Genomic DNA, 21,459 nt, shown 5'->3' with positions numbered 1-21,459 from the left:
TCCCAGGACCCCAGGTGGAAGATGGAGGTACAGACTCTGGGGTCCATTTCACTTCGAACCAAGGCTAGAAGGCCCAGTTTAATGACTTTTCAAGATAGCAGGGGTGAGACAATGGGGGATGGGAGAGGGGGTAATAGGAGGGGGCAAGGAGGGGGTGGAGTGAGGGATGGGAGGCGAGGGCTGGAGTGCTGGGTAGAAGCAAAGAAGCAAAAGGGAGACATTGGGTAGAAGGGATGGGACAGAAGGGGACAATGGGTGGGGACAGGAAAGAAGTGATGGGTAGGAGACAGGAGGGGAAATGCAGTGGAGGCAAGAGGTGATGTGGAGACAAAGGTGACGGGTGAGACAACGGATAGGGAAGAAGGAGAGCAGTGAGGACAGGACACAATGAGTAGGGACAGGAGAGAACACGAGCCAGGGTAGGAGACGGTGAGATGTCCTCACCCCATCCATGGATGAGGACCGGAGGTCACGGGTGGGCCAGATGTTAATGCGTGCTGACAGGAGGTTAGTGGGTGGGAACAGGAGGCGGGGCGGGGGGCAGGCGAAGGGCAGCCGAGAGCCCTGGCAGGGCCTGCACCCACCTGGGCAGCTGAACTCACTCTTCCGGACCTCGGCCACGTTGAGGCCGCGCAGGCTGGCAGGGCCCGAGCACTGGGTGAAGAGCCCGATGGTTGGCCTCTGCCTCAGCCACTGGGAGAGCCAGGCCAGGTGGCAGTCGCAGAACAGGTGGTTGGAGTGCAGGCGGCTGCGGGGGGGGGGGGGGGTGAGGGAGGAGACAGGGTGGCTCACGACCCACCTGGGCCCCCAGCCCCTGGCCGCACAGTGGGAGCCCCTTCGCCCACGGGGCAGGGGGCCGAGCCCCTGGCGCTCCACTGGGTCGGGGCCCGGCCTACACCCCGTCAGCTGCGCGGCTCAGCCCTGACTTGGGGATTATCTGCAGCAGCGGGAAACTTCCCAGCAGCTGCCCCTTCCCTCCCAGCGGGCTCGGCGGGTGCGAGGGGCACCCCTTCAGCTGGAGTGTGCCCAGTGAAGATGCATCTCACTGAGCTCACGCAGACCCACTGCCCAAATCACCTGACTCATCTTCAAACACAAAAACAAATCATTTGTTGTCCAACGAAAACATCAACTATAAATGACATTCGACGTCCTTCAGTTGTAGATCACCTCCCCCTCCCCCAACTCCACTCAGCCCCCGCCCTGAGGTGGCCTCCGGGGGTGCAGAGGAGGCCAAGCTCCTTCCCCTCTGCCCCCCAGCACCTCCCCTGCTCGGCACTGTGCTCCCGGCCGCCCCAGCCTGACTCACAAGGTCCGCAGCTTGGGCATGTGGTTGAAGCTGGACACGGGGATGGTGGTGATGCTGTTGTTGTTCAGAGTCCTGAAAGAGGGAAGCCAGAGTCACTGAGCGTCCGCCCAGCAGTAAGCCGCGTGGGAAGGACGGGCACAGCTTCTCCCTCACACTGTGGCTCACAGTCTGCCCTCGAGGTGACCAGCCCTGGCCTGGACCCGGGGGCTACGCCGGAGAGCCACCCTCAGGGAGACCCCTGAGCTGGGACAGTGATGAAGAGGCAGCTGCAGCACAGACCCCCAGGCTGGTAGGTCGGGGGAGGGGGGGGCACAGAAGGTGAGGATGGGTGCAGGCTCGGGCTGGCCTGGAAGAAAGCGTGGGGTTTGGACAGACGGAGGGAGAAAGGCGAGGCACTGCAGCCTTGAGTGTTAGAAACTCCAGAGAGACACAGCCACTTGCCCTGGGCTTCATCACGAGCAGTTTAAGCCTGGGTCACACTGCCACAGGCATGACCCCAGGAGTACACGCCCTTCCGTCCTTGGCAACAAGTCTAGGAGAGCAGAGAGCAGGCCTCTGCCCTGGGCCTGGCACCCACCTCCCAGGCCTCCCGCCTCCTGTGGGGCTTCCCTGCCCAAACGCCAGCTGCTTGGGCCTCAGCGCCCGTGATAGCCAGCTCTCCTGCCTCTGTTTCCCTTCCTATGTTTCACTCACAGCACTTCCAGCCCCCGCAGAGCCCGGAAAGCTCCTTCCTCAATGCAGCTGATCTGGTTCTTGTCCAGCTGTCTGTGGAACAAAGGAAGGTTATAGAGAGGACGGCCTGTTGCCTACAGCGGGGATGTCCAGACATTCTGATCAACCACTCCATTAGTTTAAAAAAAAAAAAGACCTGACCCCAATCATTTGTCCAGTACATACGTGTTGATCCAAATAGTAAATGTTAATAAAAGCTTAAATTCTTTCTCCTTTTTAGTTAAAACAGTAAGTATAAATAAGTTATATTATACTCCTCTCCCCAACCTTGCATATTTCCTGGGGAGCAGGCACCGCCCCCACTTTGAAGACCACCTAGAGGGTGCTTGCTGGTGGCTGTACAATCAGAGTCTGTCACAGGAGCCATGGCAGCCACAGCCGGCAAACAGAGTTCAGCCTGAGTGCCAAGTGAGACCGACTCACAGTGGCTACCTGGACTGCTGCTCCCACAACAAACTGAAGCTGTGATTGCGCTCCTTGGGAAAGAATGCGGTGATCAATTACCAATGTCTACTACAGGCTCGAGGGCCAGGGAGTGACGAGCGTGCCAGGCATTTGCCGGCACCATGGCAGTCAGACCTGGGTTGGGGTGGAGTGTAAGCCTGGACCGGAATAAAGTTGAGTCATAGAAATAAACCATTATATTTAAAGAGCATTCGGCTTCCCTGGTGGCACAGTGGTTAAGAGTCTGCCTGCCAATGCAGGGTACATGGGTTCAAGCCCTGGTCTGGGAAGATCCCACATGCTTAGCTGCGGACAACTAAGCCCGTGCGCCACAACTACTGAGCCTGCGCTCTAGAGCCTGTAAGCCACAACTACTGAGCCCATGTGCCACAGCTACTGAAGCCTGTACGCCTAGAGCCTGTGTTCCGCAACAACAGAAGCCACCGCAACAAGAGGCCTGCGCACCACAACGAAGAGTAGCCCCTGCTCACCGCAACTAGAGAAGAGCCCGCATGCAGTAACAAAGACCCAACGCAGCCAAAAATAAAATAAAATAAATAAATTTTAAAAAATAGCATTCAACAAAGTGTATTTATTTCCATATCTCATCTAAACCTCAGAGCAAGCTTGTGAGATAAATATGATGTCCCCATTTTGCAAAACAATATATAGAGGCTCAGTGAAGTTAACTGACTTGCAGCAGCTTATACAATATGCACCTGCAAGAAAACATTCAGACCCAGCTCTCCCCACCCACTGGAGGGTAAGGGCACAGAGACTGTCCATTGCAATGGAACAAGGACATCACCCAAGCACCCCACAGTTCATGACACTCCCTTCCACCTGGCCCCCAAAGGATGCCTGTTTCCTCCAGCCCCAGACTGTTCCAGAAGACCATGCTGGCACGAGCCATCTCAGAGCCCAGACCAGCTCCTCGGCTGCCTGGACCACAGGGCCTGGGGAGACCCATAAGGATGCTGACAGGGGTGGCCCGACAGTCCCCAAGCCCCTCTCCCTCCCAGGCCCATACTCACAAATTTTTGAGGTCTGTGGCTCCACGAAAAGCCTTTCTGGGGATGGCCTGGATGGCGTTCTCACTCAGGTCCCTGCGAGGACAAAGCCAGAGGGAGAACACTGTCAGAAAAGATTTCTCCAGCGTGCCCTGATGAGTCAGGGAGGTCAAGCAGGCCAGACAGTGCCCAGACCAGACACAGCTGTATCCCAGCACCTGGGACAGTGCTTGGCATGCAAAGATCACTGGGTAAACATTTGTCGAACAAATGAATGAGTGAATAAATGAACTGGAACTCGGGCCCCAGCCACCTCCCCTTCTCTGGGCAGAGGGGTTGCAGCTGGGGGGTGCAGCCTGGGGCAGCAGGGATCAGCTCTGCCAGCCCCCAAGCCTGCCCACCAGACCCACCAGGGTCAGCTCAGCCCCCAAGGCATCGTCCAGGGCTGCAAAGGAGCAAGCAAAGAAGGAGCTTTTCGACGGGGCCCACAGCTGCCCTGAGACCTATGGCGGGTCTACCTACCGTTCCTGATCTGTTCTACTGACCAGGAATGGAGGCTTCAGAAGAAGGCACAGCTGGACCCCAGATAACCCAGCCAGTAGGTGGCCCACCAGGTTGTGAACTCCAGACCCCATGGTCTCGGGGACTGCAGGGGGCAGGGCTGCCACTGAGCCTGGATCCACACGGGGCACTGAGCGTGCTGGCCTAGGGACTGCCGTGCTGCATCCCTGCCCTGGGGCTTGGAGGGCAGGGACCTCTGAGGACTCCATCACCTCCCCATTATTAAAGTCCTGAAGTGAGGGAGGAGGCGTTGCAGGGACTCAGCAACTCAGCTTCCGCTCCCCAGCAGGATTGGGCCTCAGGCACCTGTCCACCTGCCTCTCCTCCCTCTCTCAATCCTCATTGCGGAACGCCTCTCTGCTTCCCACCGTGCTGATAACAACCGCCCCCCAACGCCTGCACCGCCAGGCGTGTCACAAGTGTGAGTGCGCCTGAGCCTCGCACTGACCGTGGGGCAAATACTACTGCCGTCCCCCTTTCGCAAGGACAGGAGGGAGCTCAGGGAAGTTACACAGCTCTTTGAGGGAGCACTGGCGGGTTGGCGGGTGGCGGCTCCAGAATCTGAAACAGGCAGTCAGGTTGCAGGGCCTCCCCTCGCACAGCAGCCCTGGGAGGAACTGCGACCTCAGACAGTCAGGGCTGCCAGTCCCCACGTGGGATGGGCAGTTCTGCAGACCCCGGACCCTCCTCCTGCGCCAGGCCCATGGGGCTTTGACCGTCTCCATCCCTTCAACCATTCACCCCACGGGCCTCAGGGTTCACCTCAAACCTGAGAACACAGCCCACAGGGCCACTCAGTGCACTGTCCCCTGAGCTGCGGGAACCGCTCCCCTCCGCCTGGGTTTTTCTGCTGAGACAACAAAACAGAAGCATCGCAGCAGAGCGCATGGGGCCCTGACCTCAGAAAGGCAGTTTCGAATCCCGGTGTCCCACCTCCTGGCTGTGCATCTGTGGCTCAGCCTTTCCCTCCTGAGCCCCAGTTTCCTTGTGTGCAAAGTGGGGGAATACAAGCATTGCAAGGCCTGCCCCACAAACCGCCCAAAACCCTGCCCCCTGCACAGAGTGTGAGCTAACCTCTGTGAGCTCCCTCCCCTCCAAACCCCGACCCCTCCTGTCCCCCAGCTGCCTAACCGGCCCCAAGCACCTGTTGTCCAAAAGGGCTTTGTCACCATCACACCCCCTGTTCCCTGCTCCGTCTCTCCTTGAAGGAAGGCGTCTCAAGCCTGTGACACAGCCTCTCCTCTCTCTCCTCCAAAACTACATTCCCGCTGTGTCTGGCTTCACTATAACAGGCCTGTGCCTGTCCCTTAATGTGACAGCAGCTTCTCTCCCCTCTCCCCCCGGCCTCCCAGGTTTCAGAAAGATGGAGGGTGCCCAGGAGTGGGGACCTCTGGTAGCACCCTCATCTCAGCCCTAGCTAGCAGTTCACCCTTCAGCCAAGCTTGGGGGGAAACTCTGGGCTGACAGCTCGCAACCATTATTCCGTTTAATCCTCGCTACAATCCTGCAAGAAGGTTTCTCCCTTGTATCGACTAGTCTATTGATTTAGGCCAACCTTGTTCCAGAAAGGCTTTAAGGTGACTTATAGGGATTTATAAAACAGCAAGAGATCAGGAGTAAAAAGTAGGGCAGAGAAAAGACAAATCAATATCGGACAGCAAGCATGCAGCGCCACGTGATCCACACAGCTGCCTGGTTGGGGCAGGGGGTAGGTTCTAAGCTTTCTGAGAGCTGATGTGAAAAGGGAAAACTGGTCAGTTAACTGCATCCCCGATATATGTATAAACTCAAAAGAACCAGTTTCTCGGGAGTAGAGGTGTTTTGGGCACTAAGATGAGACAAGAATTTCTCCAGGGGTCTTTATAAAAAATGACTGTGTGTCCTAATCAATAACACTAGATCCTTATAATAAACGGGTTTCAAGTGTCTGTTTCTTATAATAACATCACATCAAAGTATGATTCAGGCAGAGCAATTCTCTAAGGATACACACCGGGAGCTAAGTGGGGAAGGGAGGGGCAGGAACGGTCTGTCAAAGGCAGGACGCATCGAGCCTGGCATGATCCAGGAGTAGGTGAGAGCAGGAGGTGCTGGGAAGAGAGTGTTGGCAGGAAAAAGGCTTGCAGACCAGAGAAGGCGACAGGTTAGACCAGAGAGGAGTGTGATCTGATAGCCTTTTAGACATGGCTCTGGGTCACCAAAGCTAATAGAGAAAAGACGCTGCCCCAGTGGACACCAAGTGCCAATTATTGAGGTGAGGGTCCAGGGGTGGGTGTGGATCCACCAGGGCCAGGCCACAGTAGTGAGCCGGTGCTCACGCTGTTAAAATGAGTAAAGGAAACTGAATTTGAGACCTTAAAGAGGCCAGCCTCTAGACCAGAGGGAAACAGGTGAGCCTTGAAAGGCGGAGGAAAATGCAGAGTGCTGACAGCAGAGAGGGTGGTGGAGAGAACCCGAACTCTGCAACGGAAGGATCTAAGTTCAGCTCCTGCTTCTGCCATTTACATTAGAAGTTACATGCCTGAGAGCTTCAATTTCCCTATTTGTAATATGGGGATTAAAATATCTACCACGCAGGACTTTGAAGAAGATTAAGAGAGTTCATGTAAATATTTATGCTTCTGTTCTAGTACCTCCATTTGGCAATATTTAAGAAATGCTGGGGACTTCTTTGGTGGTCCAATGGTTAAGACTTTGCCTTCAAATGCAGCGGGTGCAGGTTCGATCCCTGGTCGGGGGGCGGGCTAAGATCCCACATGACTCGGGGCCATAAAACCAAAACATAAAACAGAAGCAATATTGTAACAAATTCAATAAAGACTTTAAAAATGGCCCACATTTTAAAAAATCTTAAAATAAATAAATAAATAAAACTCTTAAGAAAAAAAAAGAAAGAAAAAAGAGAAATGTGGGCTTTTGACCAGCCTTAATTAAGCACAGTCCGCCTATCCCTTTGCTAAGGTTCTGACTGTTGTCTCCAGTTATCTCACTAGGGGGCGCCAGAAGCCTTCCCCGGACTTGGATGCTTGCTCAGCCATTTGGCAAACCCAAACAAAGCTATTCTTTTTTTTGCCCCGTTGATCCCCTACCTGGTGAACAACTGTTTTGTCTTTCCCAAACCTCTTTGAAATAAAGTTTCTTATATCCATTTTCACCAGGTTGGCATGCAAACTTCAAATGTACCACCTACAACTTTTCTCATCATATTTTCCCAGGCCCTGAGCCTCCTTTTTCTCCCTGAAACTTGATCAATATTGCCCTATTCTTCTCCCTCGGTGACCTTGTCAGAGACCCTGAAGTGAGGTGCGTGGCCTGGGGTATGCCGGGGCAGAATGAGATACACTGAGAGAGGCCATCCTGGGAGAGGGTGGGCTGTGGAGCTGGAAGGACAAACCAAAACCCAGAGCAGCTGGTGGCCCGATCCTGGCCAGGGGGAAGCACAGGGCACAGAGCCACAGGGCGGACAGCAGTTCAGAAGGACACCTCAGGCAGGACAGCGAGAAGCAGATTCGAGAGCAAGGATGCAGCAACCAGACAAGGGACCGGCTGGGGACAGATTCTACGGGAAAGGATAAGGTCCTAGATTTCTGACAAGCTCCCAGGGGATACAGAGGCTGCTGGTCCAGGAAGCACACACTGAGAGGCCAGGGCATAGAGGAGAATGCCCACAGCTAAGTGTCACCCTGGAGACTTGGGTTCAACGAGCCCTGTCTCACCCACTTAAATCATGTGGTCTTGGGTGAGTCACTAACCTCTCTGGCCTCAGTTTTCTCATCTGCAAAATGGGGGTAAGAAGTGGTACCTACCTTGCAGACTCTGATGTGGTAGGCACTAGGTGCTCTCACCCCTGCCCATGACTCCACATGTGCTGCCGTTCCTTCATTGCTTCGAATCCCTCCTGCCACAGGACCTCTGCACTTCTGTTCCCTCTGCCAAGACTATGCTTCCTCCACTCTTGTGGAGGAATGGTAACTTCTATTCATCCTTCACATCTCAGTCTACAGACACCTCCTCTGACAGCTCCCTCTGCTGCAGGCTCCCAGGGCCCCGACACTTTCTCTTCTCAGCACTAATCCAGGTTTATAATGAAATATTTGTGCCCTGGATGTAATAAAATACTGATTTTTGGTTAACACCCCTCTCTGCCTCCAGACAGTCCCTGGACACCTGGTGTGTTGCAGAGGCTCAGTAATTTTTAGCTGAACTGAACTGAAGTGGATCCTTCCATGATTCTCTTGCTCCAATCCCTCTGCATTTTCCGGATTAAAGCAAAGAGTTAGGACAGGCCATGTGACTGAGAGGGAAAAGCAGGGGCTTGGGGCAGGATGGCTGGTTCTGTATGAACTTTGTGAGACCAGACCTCTTCCCCGTGCACTGGGTATGGTTGTACTTGCTCTGTCTAACACTCACCCAACGAGTGAGGGCTCTACAGGGGGCTGGGGGGAGAAGCGCTTGTTGCCAATGGTGTTATAATCAACCCTGCCCTTCCCTTCACCCATCTTTATGGAACTTCAATAATCACCCTCCATGGCTCTGAGGTGGTCCCAGCAGCATGAGCAGAGAGGTGGGGGAGCCTCTGAGGAAGGTAAGTGACTCTCCCAGGACCCACAGGAGGACAGGGAGTTGGAGCCCCTGGGGTCCACCCGGGGGACTCGAGGTAAGGGTGCTGCAGGCAAAGATCCCCCGGCCTGAATCCCACCACCCAAGATCAAGGGCCCTGAGACACAAGCTGCTGCCAGTACCTCCACCCCCGGGGTCTGGGACATCCCCAATGACCCCAGCTGGGTTCCCCTTCCCTGAAGAAAAGGGGGCAGCAAGCCCACAGCCTGGCTTGGGCACCACCTCTCCTCCTGCACGCTGCCAATCCCTCCACCCTCTGCCAGGGCCAGGAGAGGCAGGGGCTAGAAAGCCGAGGTCAGGACCCCATGTTCTCTCTGCTAATCCCCCTTCACGCTCTAACCAGATTGGGTCCTGCTGGCAGACCGGCCTGAGGGGATCAGCACAGGGGGCGTTTCCAGCCAGAGACGCTGGGCACCAGCCAGAGCGACCTCCCTGCCGGCCCTACTGCAGAGCTGGGGGCCTGCTCTGTCGGCCTTTCAAGCCACACGGAGGCTCTGGGCAACCTGGCCTGTTCCCTCGCCCGCTGGTTACCCTGTGCTCGCCCAGTATGGGGATGGAGGAAACCAGGGCAGCCCGACTGTTCCAGGCCACCTCCCCCAGGGCTCCCTTAGCAGATTAAGGACTTGGGCCTTGGGCCTTGAAGCCGGCCATGTACCTCCCCACCGAGGGACCTCCTGGCAGTTTCCTAACGCCTTGAGCCTCAGTCTCCTCCTCAGTAAAGTGGGAATGACTATGGGGTCATGGGGCCTAACTGAGGCTGTGTGCGGTGCTCTTGGCCGGGACTGGCAGAGTCAGCTGCCACTGCTAATCGTCTTCATGGGCCTCAGGGCTGGGGGGCCAGGGAGGGGCAGGGCTGAAAAATCCAGGTCTTGCTAGAGTCTGTCATACAGAGTGAAGTAAGTCAGAAAGAGAAAGACAAATACTGTATGCTAACACATATATATGGAATTTAAGAAAAAAAAAATGTCATGAAGAACCTAGGGGTAAGACAGGAATAAAGACGCAGACCTACTAGAGAATGGACTTGAGGATATGGGGAGGGGGAAGGGTAAGCTGGGACAAAGCGAGAGAGTGGCATGGACATATATACACTACCAAACGTAAAATAGATAGCTAGTGGGAAGCAGCTGCATAGCACAGGGAGATCAGCTCGGTGCTTTGTGACCGCCTGGAGGGGTGGGATAGGGAGGGTGGGAGGGAGGGAGACGCAAGAGGGAAGAGATATGGGAACATGTGTATGTGCATAGCTGATTCACTTTGTTACAAATCAGAAACTAATATACCATTGTAAAGCAATTATACTCTAATAAAGATGTAAAAAAAAAGAAAAACTCCAGGTCTTGGAATCAGGGGGATGAGGCTGGAGGCTGGCTCTGCCACCAGCCCACTGTGTGATCTCGGGCAAGACCAGCGGTTAGTTCCTAGCCCCTGGGTCTCCCCTTCCAACAGCACTACCTCCCAGTGAGGTCGGGAGGATTAAATCACACACGGGTGAGCCCAGCTCCGGGCAGCCTCCCTCATGCTGCTGCGGCTGCTAAGTGCCGCCCAGGGACCCTCAGCTGGTGACTCAGCACCCACATCTCTGGCACCTGAACCAGCAGCAGCGGAGCCACCTGGGAGTTTTAGAAATATGAACTTTCTAGCCCCGCCTACTGAATCAGAATCTGCATTTTAGTAAGATCCCCCCAGGTGATTCATATGCATATTAAAGTCTGAAAAGTGCTGGGACTTCCCTGGTGGCGCAGTGGTTAAGAAACCGCCTGTCAATGCAGGGGACACAGGTTCGAGCCCTGGTCCAGGAAGCTCCCACATGCCACGGAGCAACTAAGCCCGTGCGCCACAACTACTGAAGCCTGCGCGCCTAGAGCCCATGCTCCGCAACAAGAGAAGCCACTGCAATGAAAAGCCCACGCACCGCAACGAAGATTAGCCCCCGCTTGCCGCAACTAGAGAAAAGCCCGCGCACAGTAAAACAAATAAATAAATAATTTTTTAAAAAGAACAGTGCTGCATCTGACAGAGGGAAGCTTAAAACTCTTCCTGTCCCCAGCTAGGGCTAAAGCAAAGGGGTTGTAGCCCCTGTACCCGCCAGCTTTTCAAAGCCAGGGGCAGAGGAGACAACTCCCACTCCTTAGGGGGCGGGATGGGAAGAGACTTGGACACAGACACCCCCACTGAGTGGAGAGAGGGAAGAGCAGCCTCTGACCTGTCACCTGTGGCATGCCACTGCCCACCTTCATGGGGAACAGAGGAGGTGCTCACCAGAGGGCAGTGACAGCCACGACATTAGTACCACCACCCTCCCTACATTCCTGCTGGGGTTGGGGCAGGGGGACGCTGCCTGAGAGGCACTCAGCTCCTCCATGCCAACAGGAACCACTGCTCCAGCTCAGGGCCCCAGCCAGGGGCTGGAAGACAGAACCCCAGGGGGCTGCTCTGTACCCCAGGTCCCTGCTGCAGGACGCACCCCAGGGCTGGGATGCCAGGTGCACACCCGCATCTAAGGTGCTCCTGGGATCTGGCAGGACCATCCCTCCTTTGTCTCTGCTTATCCTTCGAGCCTCCCCTCAAATCCTACCCTTTCCACCCAGGAAGGAAATTAGTTCTGCAATTACCCCTCCCCGCCCAGGCTCCCCAGCCCACGGACAATATTCAGGGGCCCCAGATCTACCCTCCGTGGGTACGTGGCATGTGCGTGCACCTGTCTCCAAGTGACCTTCAAGGCGGGTTCCTGAGAGACATCTGGTGATAAGGACCTGAACCCTTTCTGCCTGGGCTCCAACCTCAAGGTAACGACTGGGACTTTGTCATTCATAAATCTCAGGTGCTCCCAGAAGAGCAAACTGAAAGCTTATCAGGGGCTGACTCTCAGTGTGGATGAGTTTGTTTCATCAACTCCAAAAGTCAAGTTTGGGTCGGGGGAAGGGGGAGAGTGCAGAAGAGACCAGGGAGTAGTATCAAAGGACAGGGTGGTGGTGGGGTGAAGGGGGAACTGGTCCCACCATCCACAGCCTAGTTTCCTTTGATCTTGGGCCCCGCTCCCCTGCTGTTGTCAAAACAAAGGAAAGACACCCGCACCCCACCTGGGAGCTGCCTCTGTCTTCTCCTAAGGCTGCACTAAGTAGCCAGTTCCCCTTGCTAATCCTTGGGCTCCCCGATCCCCTCTCCTCTCCTCCCGAGGGCCAGAGTCAGGCCAGCTAGGATAAATGGCGGGGGCCATCAGATAAGCCTGTGTCCCCCAAAGGAGCCTCAGTGAGGGGAGGGTGAGGCGCTGGCCAGGCAGTAGCTGGTCTGGGAGAGGAGTCAGGCGACCTGGGTTCAAAAGCAAGCTCAGAATCAACTGGCTGCCTCTTTGCACCTCAGTTTCCTCATCTGTAACAAGCTTATGAGGGGCAAACAGACAAAGGTATGTGAATGTATCCCAAAGACTGTCTGGCACACAGTAGGTGGCAATCACGTTGCTGCCAAGGCTTTAAACCACCCCTACTAATTGCTGTGTGGTCCAGGTCTGACCCCTCTCCTTCTCCACCCCTCTCCTCCTAAGGTGGTTACGATATTCATGGAATTAAAGCTCACGCATGCTCTGTGAGGCCTTGAGATTTTAAAAAGTGTTAAACACACAATATTTTCCCAAGGAACTCCTGACGTCCAAATTCCCGTAGGTAATTTTGGAGGCTCACACCATAGATGGTGCGGTTGGAGCTTTGCAGGAAAAATGGGCTGCTCCAAGCTACCAGTGCACGCCAGGCACCGTCAGCAGGAGAGATGGCCTTCCTCTCCTGTCCACCACACCACTCGGAAGCCACACACCCTCCTGTGGCCAGCCCCCCCTCCCTCTAGACCCACGGAGTTAATGTTGCAGAAACCTCATTAGGAAGAGACATTAAGCAGCCCTGGATCGCGGCGCCATAAAACCAGCCTGGGTAACATTTCTGTGAATTGGGCTGCTTGTCATGCAGCTACCGATCACTGCAATCAATTCCCACAATAGAGGTATCAGAGGAGATGCACGCACCCCACAAAGCAACCACAGAGCCCTGCCAAGGAAAGCTGCTCAGAGGCTGGAGTCCCATTCAGGAGTGAGTGGCTCAAGGACAAACAGGAAACAGACCAGAAGGCACAGGTCCCAGCCACCATGGCAAGAACACGATAATGGCAACTGGGCAAATGAAGGAGGCAGGGGAATGCAAGCCCCTCTTAATGTGAGTGCCGGGTAAGGCCTTCCCTGTAATCAACCACCATGCACTGAGCCCCCAAGAAGTTCCAGGCATTCTGCTGAGTCCTGAGCAGGGATGCACTGGGGGAGACAAGGCTCTTGTCCCAGACACATTTGAGTCGTTAGGACCAATAACTTCAGAGATTCCCAGCCCAGGCACACAGTGGGGAAGGGGCAGGGGTGTTCAGCAGGAGAAAGAATCAAGATATAGAGGAAAGAACATGAGCTTTGGAGCCAAACAACCCTGGGTTTGATTCCAAGCTCCACCATTTACTGCCTCTGTGACCTTGGGAAGTTACTCAACCTCTCTGAATCTGGTTGCTCACGTGTAAAGGAGAGTTCACCACAGCTCCCTCTTGCTGGGTTATATAGTGAGGATTAGATACCACATGTGCCACTTAAATAAAGCACAAAGATAGGCAAAAGGCATCTATGCTGTTAGGAATCAGGACCGTGGTTACTGGTGTGAGGGGATTAATGACTGGAAGGAGGAACAAGAGGCTTCTGGGTGCTCGTGATGTTTTCATTCTTGATCTCTTGCTGGTTATATGGGTGTGATCACTTTGTGAAAATTCAGCGAGTTATATATACGAAAATACATAACACATGTACAGAAATTTGCACTTTCCTGGATATATGTTATACTTCAATGAAAAGTTTTTAAAAACGACATATAAAGCACTGATTCCAGCGCGTGGTGCTTTGAAGGCATTCAACAAATGCTAATGTCCTGCCTCCCTGATCCTCCCCAGAAGAGACAAAGGTGGAAAAAATCTTTGAGGTGACCAACACCCAAAGAATTGGGACTCACAATTCTAAGCAGTGGGGAAATCCCCTGGCTGAGAGGACACCGCACAGAGGGCGGCAGAAACAGTGCCCACCCCAAAGTGATGAAGGACTGGGAATCAACATCAAAGAGACAAGGAGGCGGGAAAGCAGGCCCTGTGGGCACGTGAGCATTTTGACTGTGCCGGGTGACACGCTGTATCCCAGGGTAGGACGGCATCTGTCTCCGTTGCAGCAGTTCACGTCTGCTTACACATCTCCCTGAAGAGCAGGTACAGTGCCCTGCTCCAGGATGAGACCTCAGGGTCCAGTGGGATGGGCTGAGATGCTGATGTTGGAGGAGCGAGGACCTTGGGGCCCCGCAGGGCAGGCCTGGGGGGCCTGGGCCAACAGAACAGCCTTCAGAGCTGGTCTGGATTCCTTCTTTGCCTGGTTTCAGGAAGGAATTAAGGCAGTTTTAGGGATACATTATAAAATGGAGTAAGATAACAGGAACCAGAGGAAGAGTTAAAAAAAAAAAAGAAGACAAAAATGAGTAGACATATCAAACAAGAGGGAGAAGTACACCCTACAAAAGCCTCTGCATCTGCTACCTGTGGGCCTGGGCTTCTCCCGGCCTAGGAGGATGTGGAGACTGCTGTGCATACAATTCACCAAGTCCACAGATGAAAACAAGCTTGGGGGAGAGACACGGCCTTTCCTGGTTCTAAAACCAAGCACGGGGGACTTCCCTGGTGGCGCAGTGGCTAAGAATCCACCTGCCAATGCAGGGGACACGGGTTCGAGCCTTGGTCCAGGAGGATCCCACATGCCGTGGAGCAGCTAAGCCCGTGCGCCACAACTACTGAAGCCCGCGTGCCTAGAGCCCATGCTCCGCCACAAGAGAAGCCACCGCAATGAGAAGCCTGCGCACCGTAACAAAGAGTAGCCCCTGCTTGCCGCAACTAGAGAAAGCCCGCGTGCAGCAACGAAGACCCAACGTAGCCCATAAATAAATAAATAAACTTTTAAAATAAATAAATAAATAAAACCAAGCATGGAGGCTTCGTACGGGTCCCATAAAGAGGCAGCAGCAGAACAGAAAAGCAGGACATTTACCAGCATCCCCAAAGGAGGCTCAAGGATATTAGGTTGCCTGTTTCTGAGTCACTTCCCCAGAAGCCAAGTCACAGACCAGCCAGTTCTCCAAAGGGCCCATTTGCTAAATTTCTTTTCTTTCCTTTACCAATTTGGTTTTAGTTGGGTTGTTTTCCATTTGTCTTCATAAAGGCCTTTTAGGGGCTGTTGGGTTTCCCTGCCCCAGCTCCTGGTGGTCACAGGGAGAGACTGGGGCTGGGCTCATCATGGTTCAAACACCAGGAGTGGGGCCAGAGACAAATGGACCAGTCCTGAAAATACTATCATAAAGGCGAAACGCAAACCAGTCGACTCACACAAAGTAGTTAAAGAAAGTAAGTCAGGTTTCCCTGGTGGCGCAGCGGTTGAGAGTCTGCCTGCCGATGCAGGGGACACGGGTTTGTGCCCCAGTCCGGGAGGATCCCACGTGCCGCGGAGCAGCTGGGCCCATGAGCCGTGGCCGCTGGGCCTGTGCGTCCAGAGCCTGTGCTCCACAACGGGAGAGGCCACAACAGTGAGAGGCCCGCGTACCGCAAAAAAAAAAAAAAAAAAAAAGAAAGAAAGTAAGTCAATTTGATGAATTGGTCATTTGACAAACCGGCCATTCAGTGAATTGACTTTTGGCAAATTGGCTTTTAGCAAAATGACATTTGGTAAATTGGTCTGCTTCTGACACAGCAGTGTGTTCCACAGGGCAATTACTTATACACTGCCAGTCCAGGCTAATGGCCTGGGATCAGAGCTCAGGAGAAGTCGTTCGCAGACAAGTCAACCTCACCCCATGCGCTGCTCTCCACTGGCCTGTCTTGAGCCAGGGTGGATTTTAGAATATTTTGAGGGATGCATGCACGCAGACCATCCTTCATTCGTATCATTTTTCTCAGTTAAGTTTATCTAGCTCTGAGGGCAGACTCTGGGTTGTCCCTCATAAGGACCTGGGAGTGGTATGGGCAGGATTCAATGTGGTTTGGGAAGAGAAAGACCCAGGCACAGGGGCAACAGGACTGGGCAAGTAGAATCCACGCTGTGCGCGGGGAGGGGGCTCCACTCAGGACAAGTGACCAAGTTGCTAGTTTGAGTTTCCCCAGGGAGAACTTGGGGGCCCTGGCCGATGCGGCACGGCACCTAACGCCAGAACAGACGTCTGACTGAAGCCCATGGCAGGAGTGGTCCACCAAGGAGGCCAACAGAGGATCACTGAGCCCCTGAGGCATTCCCAATCCTCTCCTCCCTGGCCCGTAAGGGGAAAATGGGGTCCATTTCTTTTACCAAAGACCTCGCCCACTGTCCCCCCATCCCCTTCAGAGCAGTCCAGGCCCTGTCTGAGTCTTGGCCTTAGGAGTTTCTCAGAAGAAAAGGGGAGCTTGGGGGACTGGAATGGCACGAGGTCAGCCTCCCCAGAATATTTGCAGCCCCTCACGTCCCCTCCATATACACTCACAGGGATGCCCAAAGGGTATAAGACCCTTAAGTACCTCCCAGACAGGCAGAAAGACAGAGCCTTGTCACATTACAAGGCAAGGAAGGTGTCTAGTTGGCTCAGTGTGTTCTGCAGGTGGCAACAGCAGCAAGAAAGCCCAGAAAAGCCGGGCGGAGGGGCTGGGCGTGGAGCTGTCCGTGGTGCTGAAGCCTCTCAGCAGCTCTTCTTCTGGTCAAGGCGAAAGACCAGAATCCAAAGACCTTGGGTTCTAGCCACCTTCCACCTTACCCAGGTGGCCCACACGCCAAACCTTGTATCACCAGCTTTTTTTTTTTTTATAAGCCCACAGAGAGTCTGGCTCACAGTATATACACAGAGGGTCAGGAGAGCCCCACATGAGCATCAAGGGATCCATTCGTAGACTCAGGAGGGGCATGTGCTGAGCACAATCCACGTCACTAAGCTACTTGTAGACAGAGGTGAAGCTCGATACCGCCCCATTTCTCCAGACATAGAGCAAAGCACAGAGAAGTGCTCAGAAATCACCTGGCCACGTCAGATCCTTGCACAAAAGCTGCTCATTTCAATCCTTAGGACCTTAATGATCATCACTGATGCTTGTATAACACACAGTTACTATTATTGATGATGATAGCTACATATATTAAGGATTTATTATGAGCCTGGCACTGTGCTAGGTATTTTATATGTTTTAGATGCATTATCTCATTTAATCCTTAAAACAGCTTTCTGAGATAAATTACTCCCACCTCTCTGGTGTGGATTGACAGTGGGAGAGGTTAGGGCATGGGGCGGGGGTGGGTAGAGAGTATATTGGAACAGTCCATGCTTTCCACTCAATTTTGCCCTGAACCTAAAACTGCTCTAAAAAATAAAGTCTATTAAAAAAAAAAACCTCTCACCATACCTGTTTTCCAGGTAGCATAACTGAGGTGTCATAACTTTCCCAGGCTGTCTGACTGCAGAGCCCACAAGCTAACCCACTATGCTACATTGGCTCAGCACATTAGAACCATCAAAGCGATGGACAGGTGGGTGGGGAGGCGTCTAGAAGCGTACACATGTCAGCAGTGACATCTGATAGATGAACTGGGAGGGAGGAGGTGAAAGTCTAGAAAGCAGAGTATGATAACGAACATTGGCAATGTCAACAGCGAGTCATCAAGAAAAGGTTAAACTATGTGCAGGACCCTCTGTTTTAGAACTTAGATAATAGTGTAATAAATTTCAGATGCATCTCATCAAAAATGGTGGGAGGTTAGCATGTTTTCCCTGAGCAGCCAGGCCATGGGGAGAGCAGAATGCCAGCCCCTGCTGGGGTGTGCACTGCCCATGGACTTCTCCTTGCACCTGGATTCCTACAAGTATCTCAGAAACTGTCACTTCTTTCAAACCCCCATAGGTTTGAAAGACAGAGGCAAGCTTTGGAATCCTGTGGCGAGGGGCTTCAATCGCAAGTCAGTACAGACAGGCAGCATCCCCTGGGCCTCTGAGAATGCAGGGGTTCTGGTGCAGGGGAGCACCTGCCACCTGAAGGGGAGGATCCAAGGCCACCAGCCACTGGCTTCTCACAGAGTCTCTGGCGCACCCTCTGGGCCACCACCCAAGAGCCCCCAGCAAAATAAATGATCACCAGGGCTCCTGTCCCCAGTCTCACACAAAGTAGTTAAAGAAAGTAAGTCGGGCTTCCCTGGTGGCGCATCTAGGTGTAGCAATGAGGCTAACCCTGCACAATCTGGAACACAGAGGGCACCCAGACCTCCTGGTGTGGTGGTGGTGACCAGCTTCCGGGAGAGACAGACAGAGGGCTGGGGCGGGGGGGCTCTGACCACCAATGTGAACACCAAAAACTGATGTTCGGACTCAGGAAATTTCATCTCAGCATCCCAGTTTGCCCAATTCCCGATTCTCTAGGAGGGATGCAAACACCTCCAACTTCTAGGAGGCCAGGTCCAGCAGCCCTGCCCTCCCCCAGGGAATGGTTGGTGCAGTCAGGTACCCTGCTGTCCTGCCTCATCTCCTTCACAGCCAGACCAGGAGTCCCCACCTGTGGGGCTACAGAGTCTCAAGGACCATGCAGTTGTTGCAAAATCTGGGCATCCTCACGCAGCCCTAGCAACATGTGCAGACTGAATTAGAGTTACGTAGGACCTTGGGCTCCACCTCTCTGAGCCTTATTTTCCGTGTCAAAATGGGGACAGCGAGAGTCCTTATCTCAGAGAAGTGCCATGAGGACTTGGTAGGTGGGTTCGCAGCTTAAAACCAATAAATGGGAGCTATTGTTATTGCTCTTCTTATTCTTCTCACATGGGTTGTGATAAATAAGATACAGATTCAATTAAAAGCACTACTGGATTCATAAGGTCCTCTTCAAAGACATGATGTGTTTTCTCAGTCATCATGGGAACCTCATATGGGTACCTCGTAACTGTACCCATGCTTTTTTCTTCTTAGCACTTACCATAGTTTTAATCAATTGATTATTCATGGTATGATTTAGTTAATGTTTATCTCCTCAATTAAATTATGCATTCGATGAGGCAAGGGCCATGTCTAGCAAAGAGGTGGCATTCAGTAAATAATCTGATGAGGATTTTGGCTATTCAAAATGTCAGATTAGCATTTGGGAGGAGGTCTATGGTGTTTTGACATTAAAAACAGGTCCCCTCCAGGACTGACAGGATAAGGGCATAAGGCCCCCTGCTGTGATCCCACGCATGGCTGTTGTTCCTTTGAGGGGCCTGTTGTCCAGCAAAGGGCAAAGGCTCTGAACTGGATCCACACTGACTCTGTGATAGTTTCCGGCGGGAAGGGCCACAGCCCCCAGGGAGAAAAGCTAAACAGCCTCTCCAGCCCCGCCCTGCTTCTGGCCCACCTCTCTGTTCTGTCCTCCACCACCATCTACTCACTCCTCCGTGTCTCATAACACCCTCCGCTGTTTCCATCATTGCAACTGTCACATTGCATGTCTGCGAGTCTCTCACATCCTGATAATAATAATGACAGCACAGATGTCGAGAAGGATACATCTGCCCTTTGCCTGCCTGCTGGAGGAAAGCTCGCTCACTAATGCAAGGGGACAGGCTATCATCTGGGCCACATCTACAGCCACACCACGACAGAGCAGGTGCACAGAGGCACCCCCCTCACTCCCCGCACGCCTGCCTGAGTTCACTGCTTACTGCTTTCACCTCCTGCACCAAGGGTCCAGCCGGAAGGGGGTGACATTCCAGGTCTGATTCCAGCTTGGAGAGCCCAAGGCCTCGGGTCTAACCTTGTGCTCCAGCTCAGGATTACCAGAGCTCTGCACTGGGGTGGCGGGGTGCGTGTTAGTCAACCTGGCCAATATTTCCCACTTTTCATCTTTCATTGTTTGAGAACAAAGCCAGTTTGGAGAAAGAACAGGGGAAACTAGAGCCTTGCTTTTCAAAGTGTGATCAGAAGAGGTGCAGGATGGGCATTGATAGAAATACAGAATCTCAGGCCCCAACCCCTACCTGCGGAAAAAGATCCTACATTTAATAAGGTGATTTGTTTGCACGTTCAAGTTGCAAAGCACTGGATAGAGTAGTGGTTCTCAAACCTGGCTGCACACCAGAACCACCTGGGGAAGTTTACAAAATACTGATGCCTGGGTTCCACCCCAGAGATTCTAATTTCATTAGTTGGGGGCAGAGCCTGGGCATTGGGATTTTTCAAAGCTCCCTAGGAGATTCTTAGGTGTGGCCAAGATGGAGAATCCTTTCTACACATGTGGCCAACCCTCAGGCCCCTCACCTTGTCCTCCCCCACCTAGGACCCCCCTTACAGTGCTACGTCCTTCTCCAATCCTTTCTCTCTCAGTATTTCCAATCCCACTGGATGACTGGTGCTAATCAATGTTGAGGAAAGTGAGCCTGGAAGAGTAGTTCATACTAGGTGGTAAATGACTGACAGCCCCAACTTCCATGAAGTATGTGCATTTTAAAAAGAGGATTCCTGGGCTTCCCTGGTGGTGCAGTGGTTAAGAATCCGCCTGCCAATGCAGGGGACACGTGTTCAAGCCCTGGTCCCAGAAGAACCCACATGCCACGGAGCAACTAAGCCCATGTGCCACAACTACTGAGCCTGAGCTCTAGAGCTTGCGAGCCACAACTACTGAAGCCCGTGCACCTAGAGCCTGTGCTCCACAACAAGAGAAGCCACCACAATAAGGGGCCCACGCACCTCAATGAAGAGTAGCCCCCGCTCGCCGCAACTAGAGGAAACCCATGCACAGCAACAAAGATCCAATGCAGCCTAAAATAAATAAATTTAAAAAAAAAACAACGGATTCTTGACTCAGCCTTCATCAGTGGTGACATCCTATCGGTTTAAGGAACGTAAAGGAAACACTGAGCAGAGAGGACCTTCCTGGTCACCCTAAAATTAGCCTTTTCTATTCAGCCAAAGTTACTATTCAGAAAAAGAGCTATTTATAGCCTAGATGAAAGTTCGCTACTTAAGTCAGATGGCTGAGCAAAGGTACCTGCGTATTTATCTGTGTGTGTGGGCCCAACTTTCTATCTCTTACTGATGCTGGACTGTCCATCATCATTCTGGGGTTGGAAGAAGAAAGAAGAAAACCGGGGAGAGGAAGAGGGCACCTTAGAAGCCAGGAGCAGGTGCTGGGGGCAATGCTGGGGGTGGGAGCACCCGAAGGTGACCACCTCCATGAAAGGAAGGAAGCACCACATCTCACACCTTCGAGGTGGCTCTGGCTTAATGTCCCTGCACAAATGCACTCCCCGCATCCTCATGGGTGGCCCTGGGAAGGGTCCAGAGACCAAGGGAGGGAAAGGCTGGACCAAGTTTATTTATCAGATGAGCAGTAGAGGCCAGACTAGAAGCTGGAATCCCACAGGCTCCCAGCCTGCCAGCGCATCTTGGGCTGTACTCTGGAGGGAGAAAGTGCAGGAAAGCAATGGGCTGTGGTCCTGGGAAGGCAGCAGCCAACTCCCAGGCTCAGGTTACATGGCAAAGCCATCTGTGGAAAAGCAAGGGAACCAGAGACAGAGAGATGGAGACGAGAGTCCAATAGAGAGAAATGGGCAAGAAGAGAGAAGCTAGATGAGAGAAAAAGACAAAGAAAGAGAAAGGCCAAGACCCCCATGATTGGGGACGAGGCTCTGAGGCGGGAGACGCACGGGGTGCTCGGCTTTTCACAGCAGCGAGAGGTGGCACTGAGTCCAGGCTATGCCTGACA

At 53.2% G+C, this 21,459-nt stretch overlaps 1 protein-coding gene across 1 annotated transcript in view; it reads right to left on the bottom strand.

Moving 5' to 3' along the window:
• SLIT1 (slit guidance ligand 1) overlaps positions 1 to 21,459 on the bottom strand; it is a 172,395-nt gene that overhangs the window by 55,509 nt on the left and 95,427 nt on the right. Inside the window, exons 5-8 of the mRNA XM_067709847.1 lie at positions 3,520 to 3,591; positions 2,003 to 2,074; positions 1,310 to 1,381; positions 585 to 748 (exon numbers count right to left, since the gene is read on the bottom strand). Coding sequence (XP_067565948.1) covers positions 585 to 748; positions 1,310 to 1,381; positions 2,003 to 2,074; positions 3,520 to 3,591 — 380 coding nt within the window. The remainder of the gene's footprint in view (positions 1 to 584; positions 749 to 1,309; positions 1,382 to 2,002; positions 2,075 to 3,519; positions 3,592 to 21,459) is intronic.

This window comes from Pseudorca crassidens, chromosome 16 (assembly GCF_039906515.1).
Source record: "Pseudorca crassidens isolate mPseCra1 chromosome 16, mPseCra1.hap1, whole genome shotgun sequence".
Lineage (NCBI taxonomy): Eukaryota > Metazoa > Chordata > Mammalia > Artiodactyla > Delphinidae > Pseudorca > Pseudorca crassidens.
The sequence above is the reverse complement of the archived record's forward strand: the minus strand, read 5'-3'. Positions and strand labels throughout refer to the sequence as shown.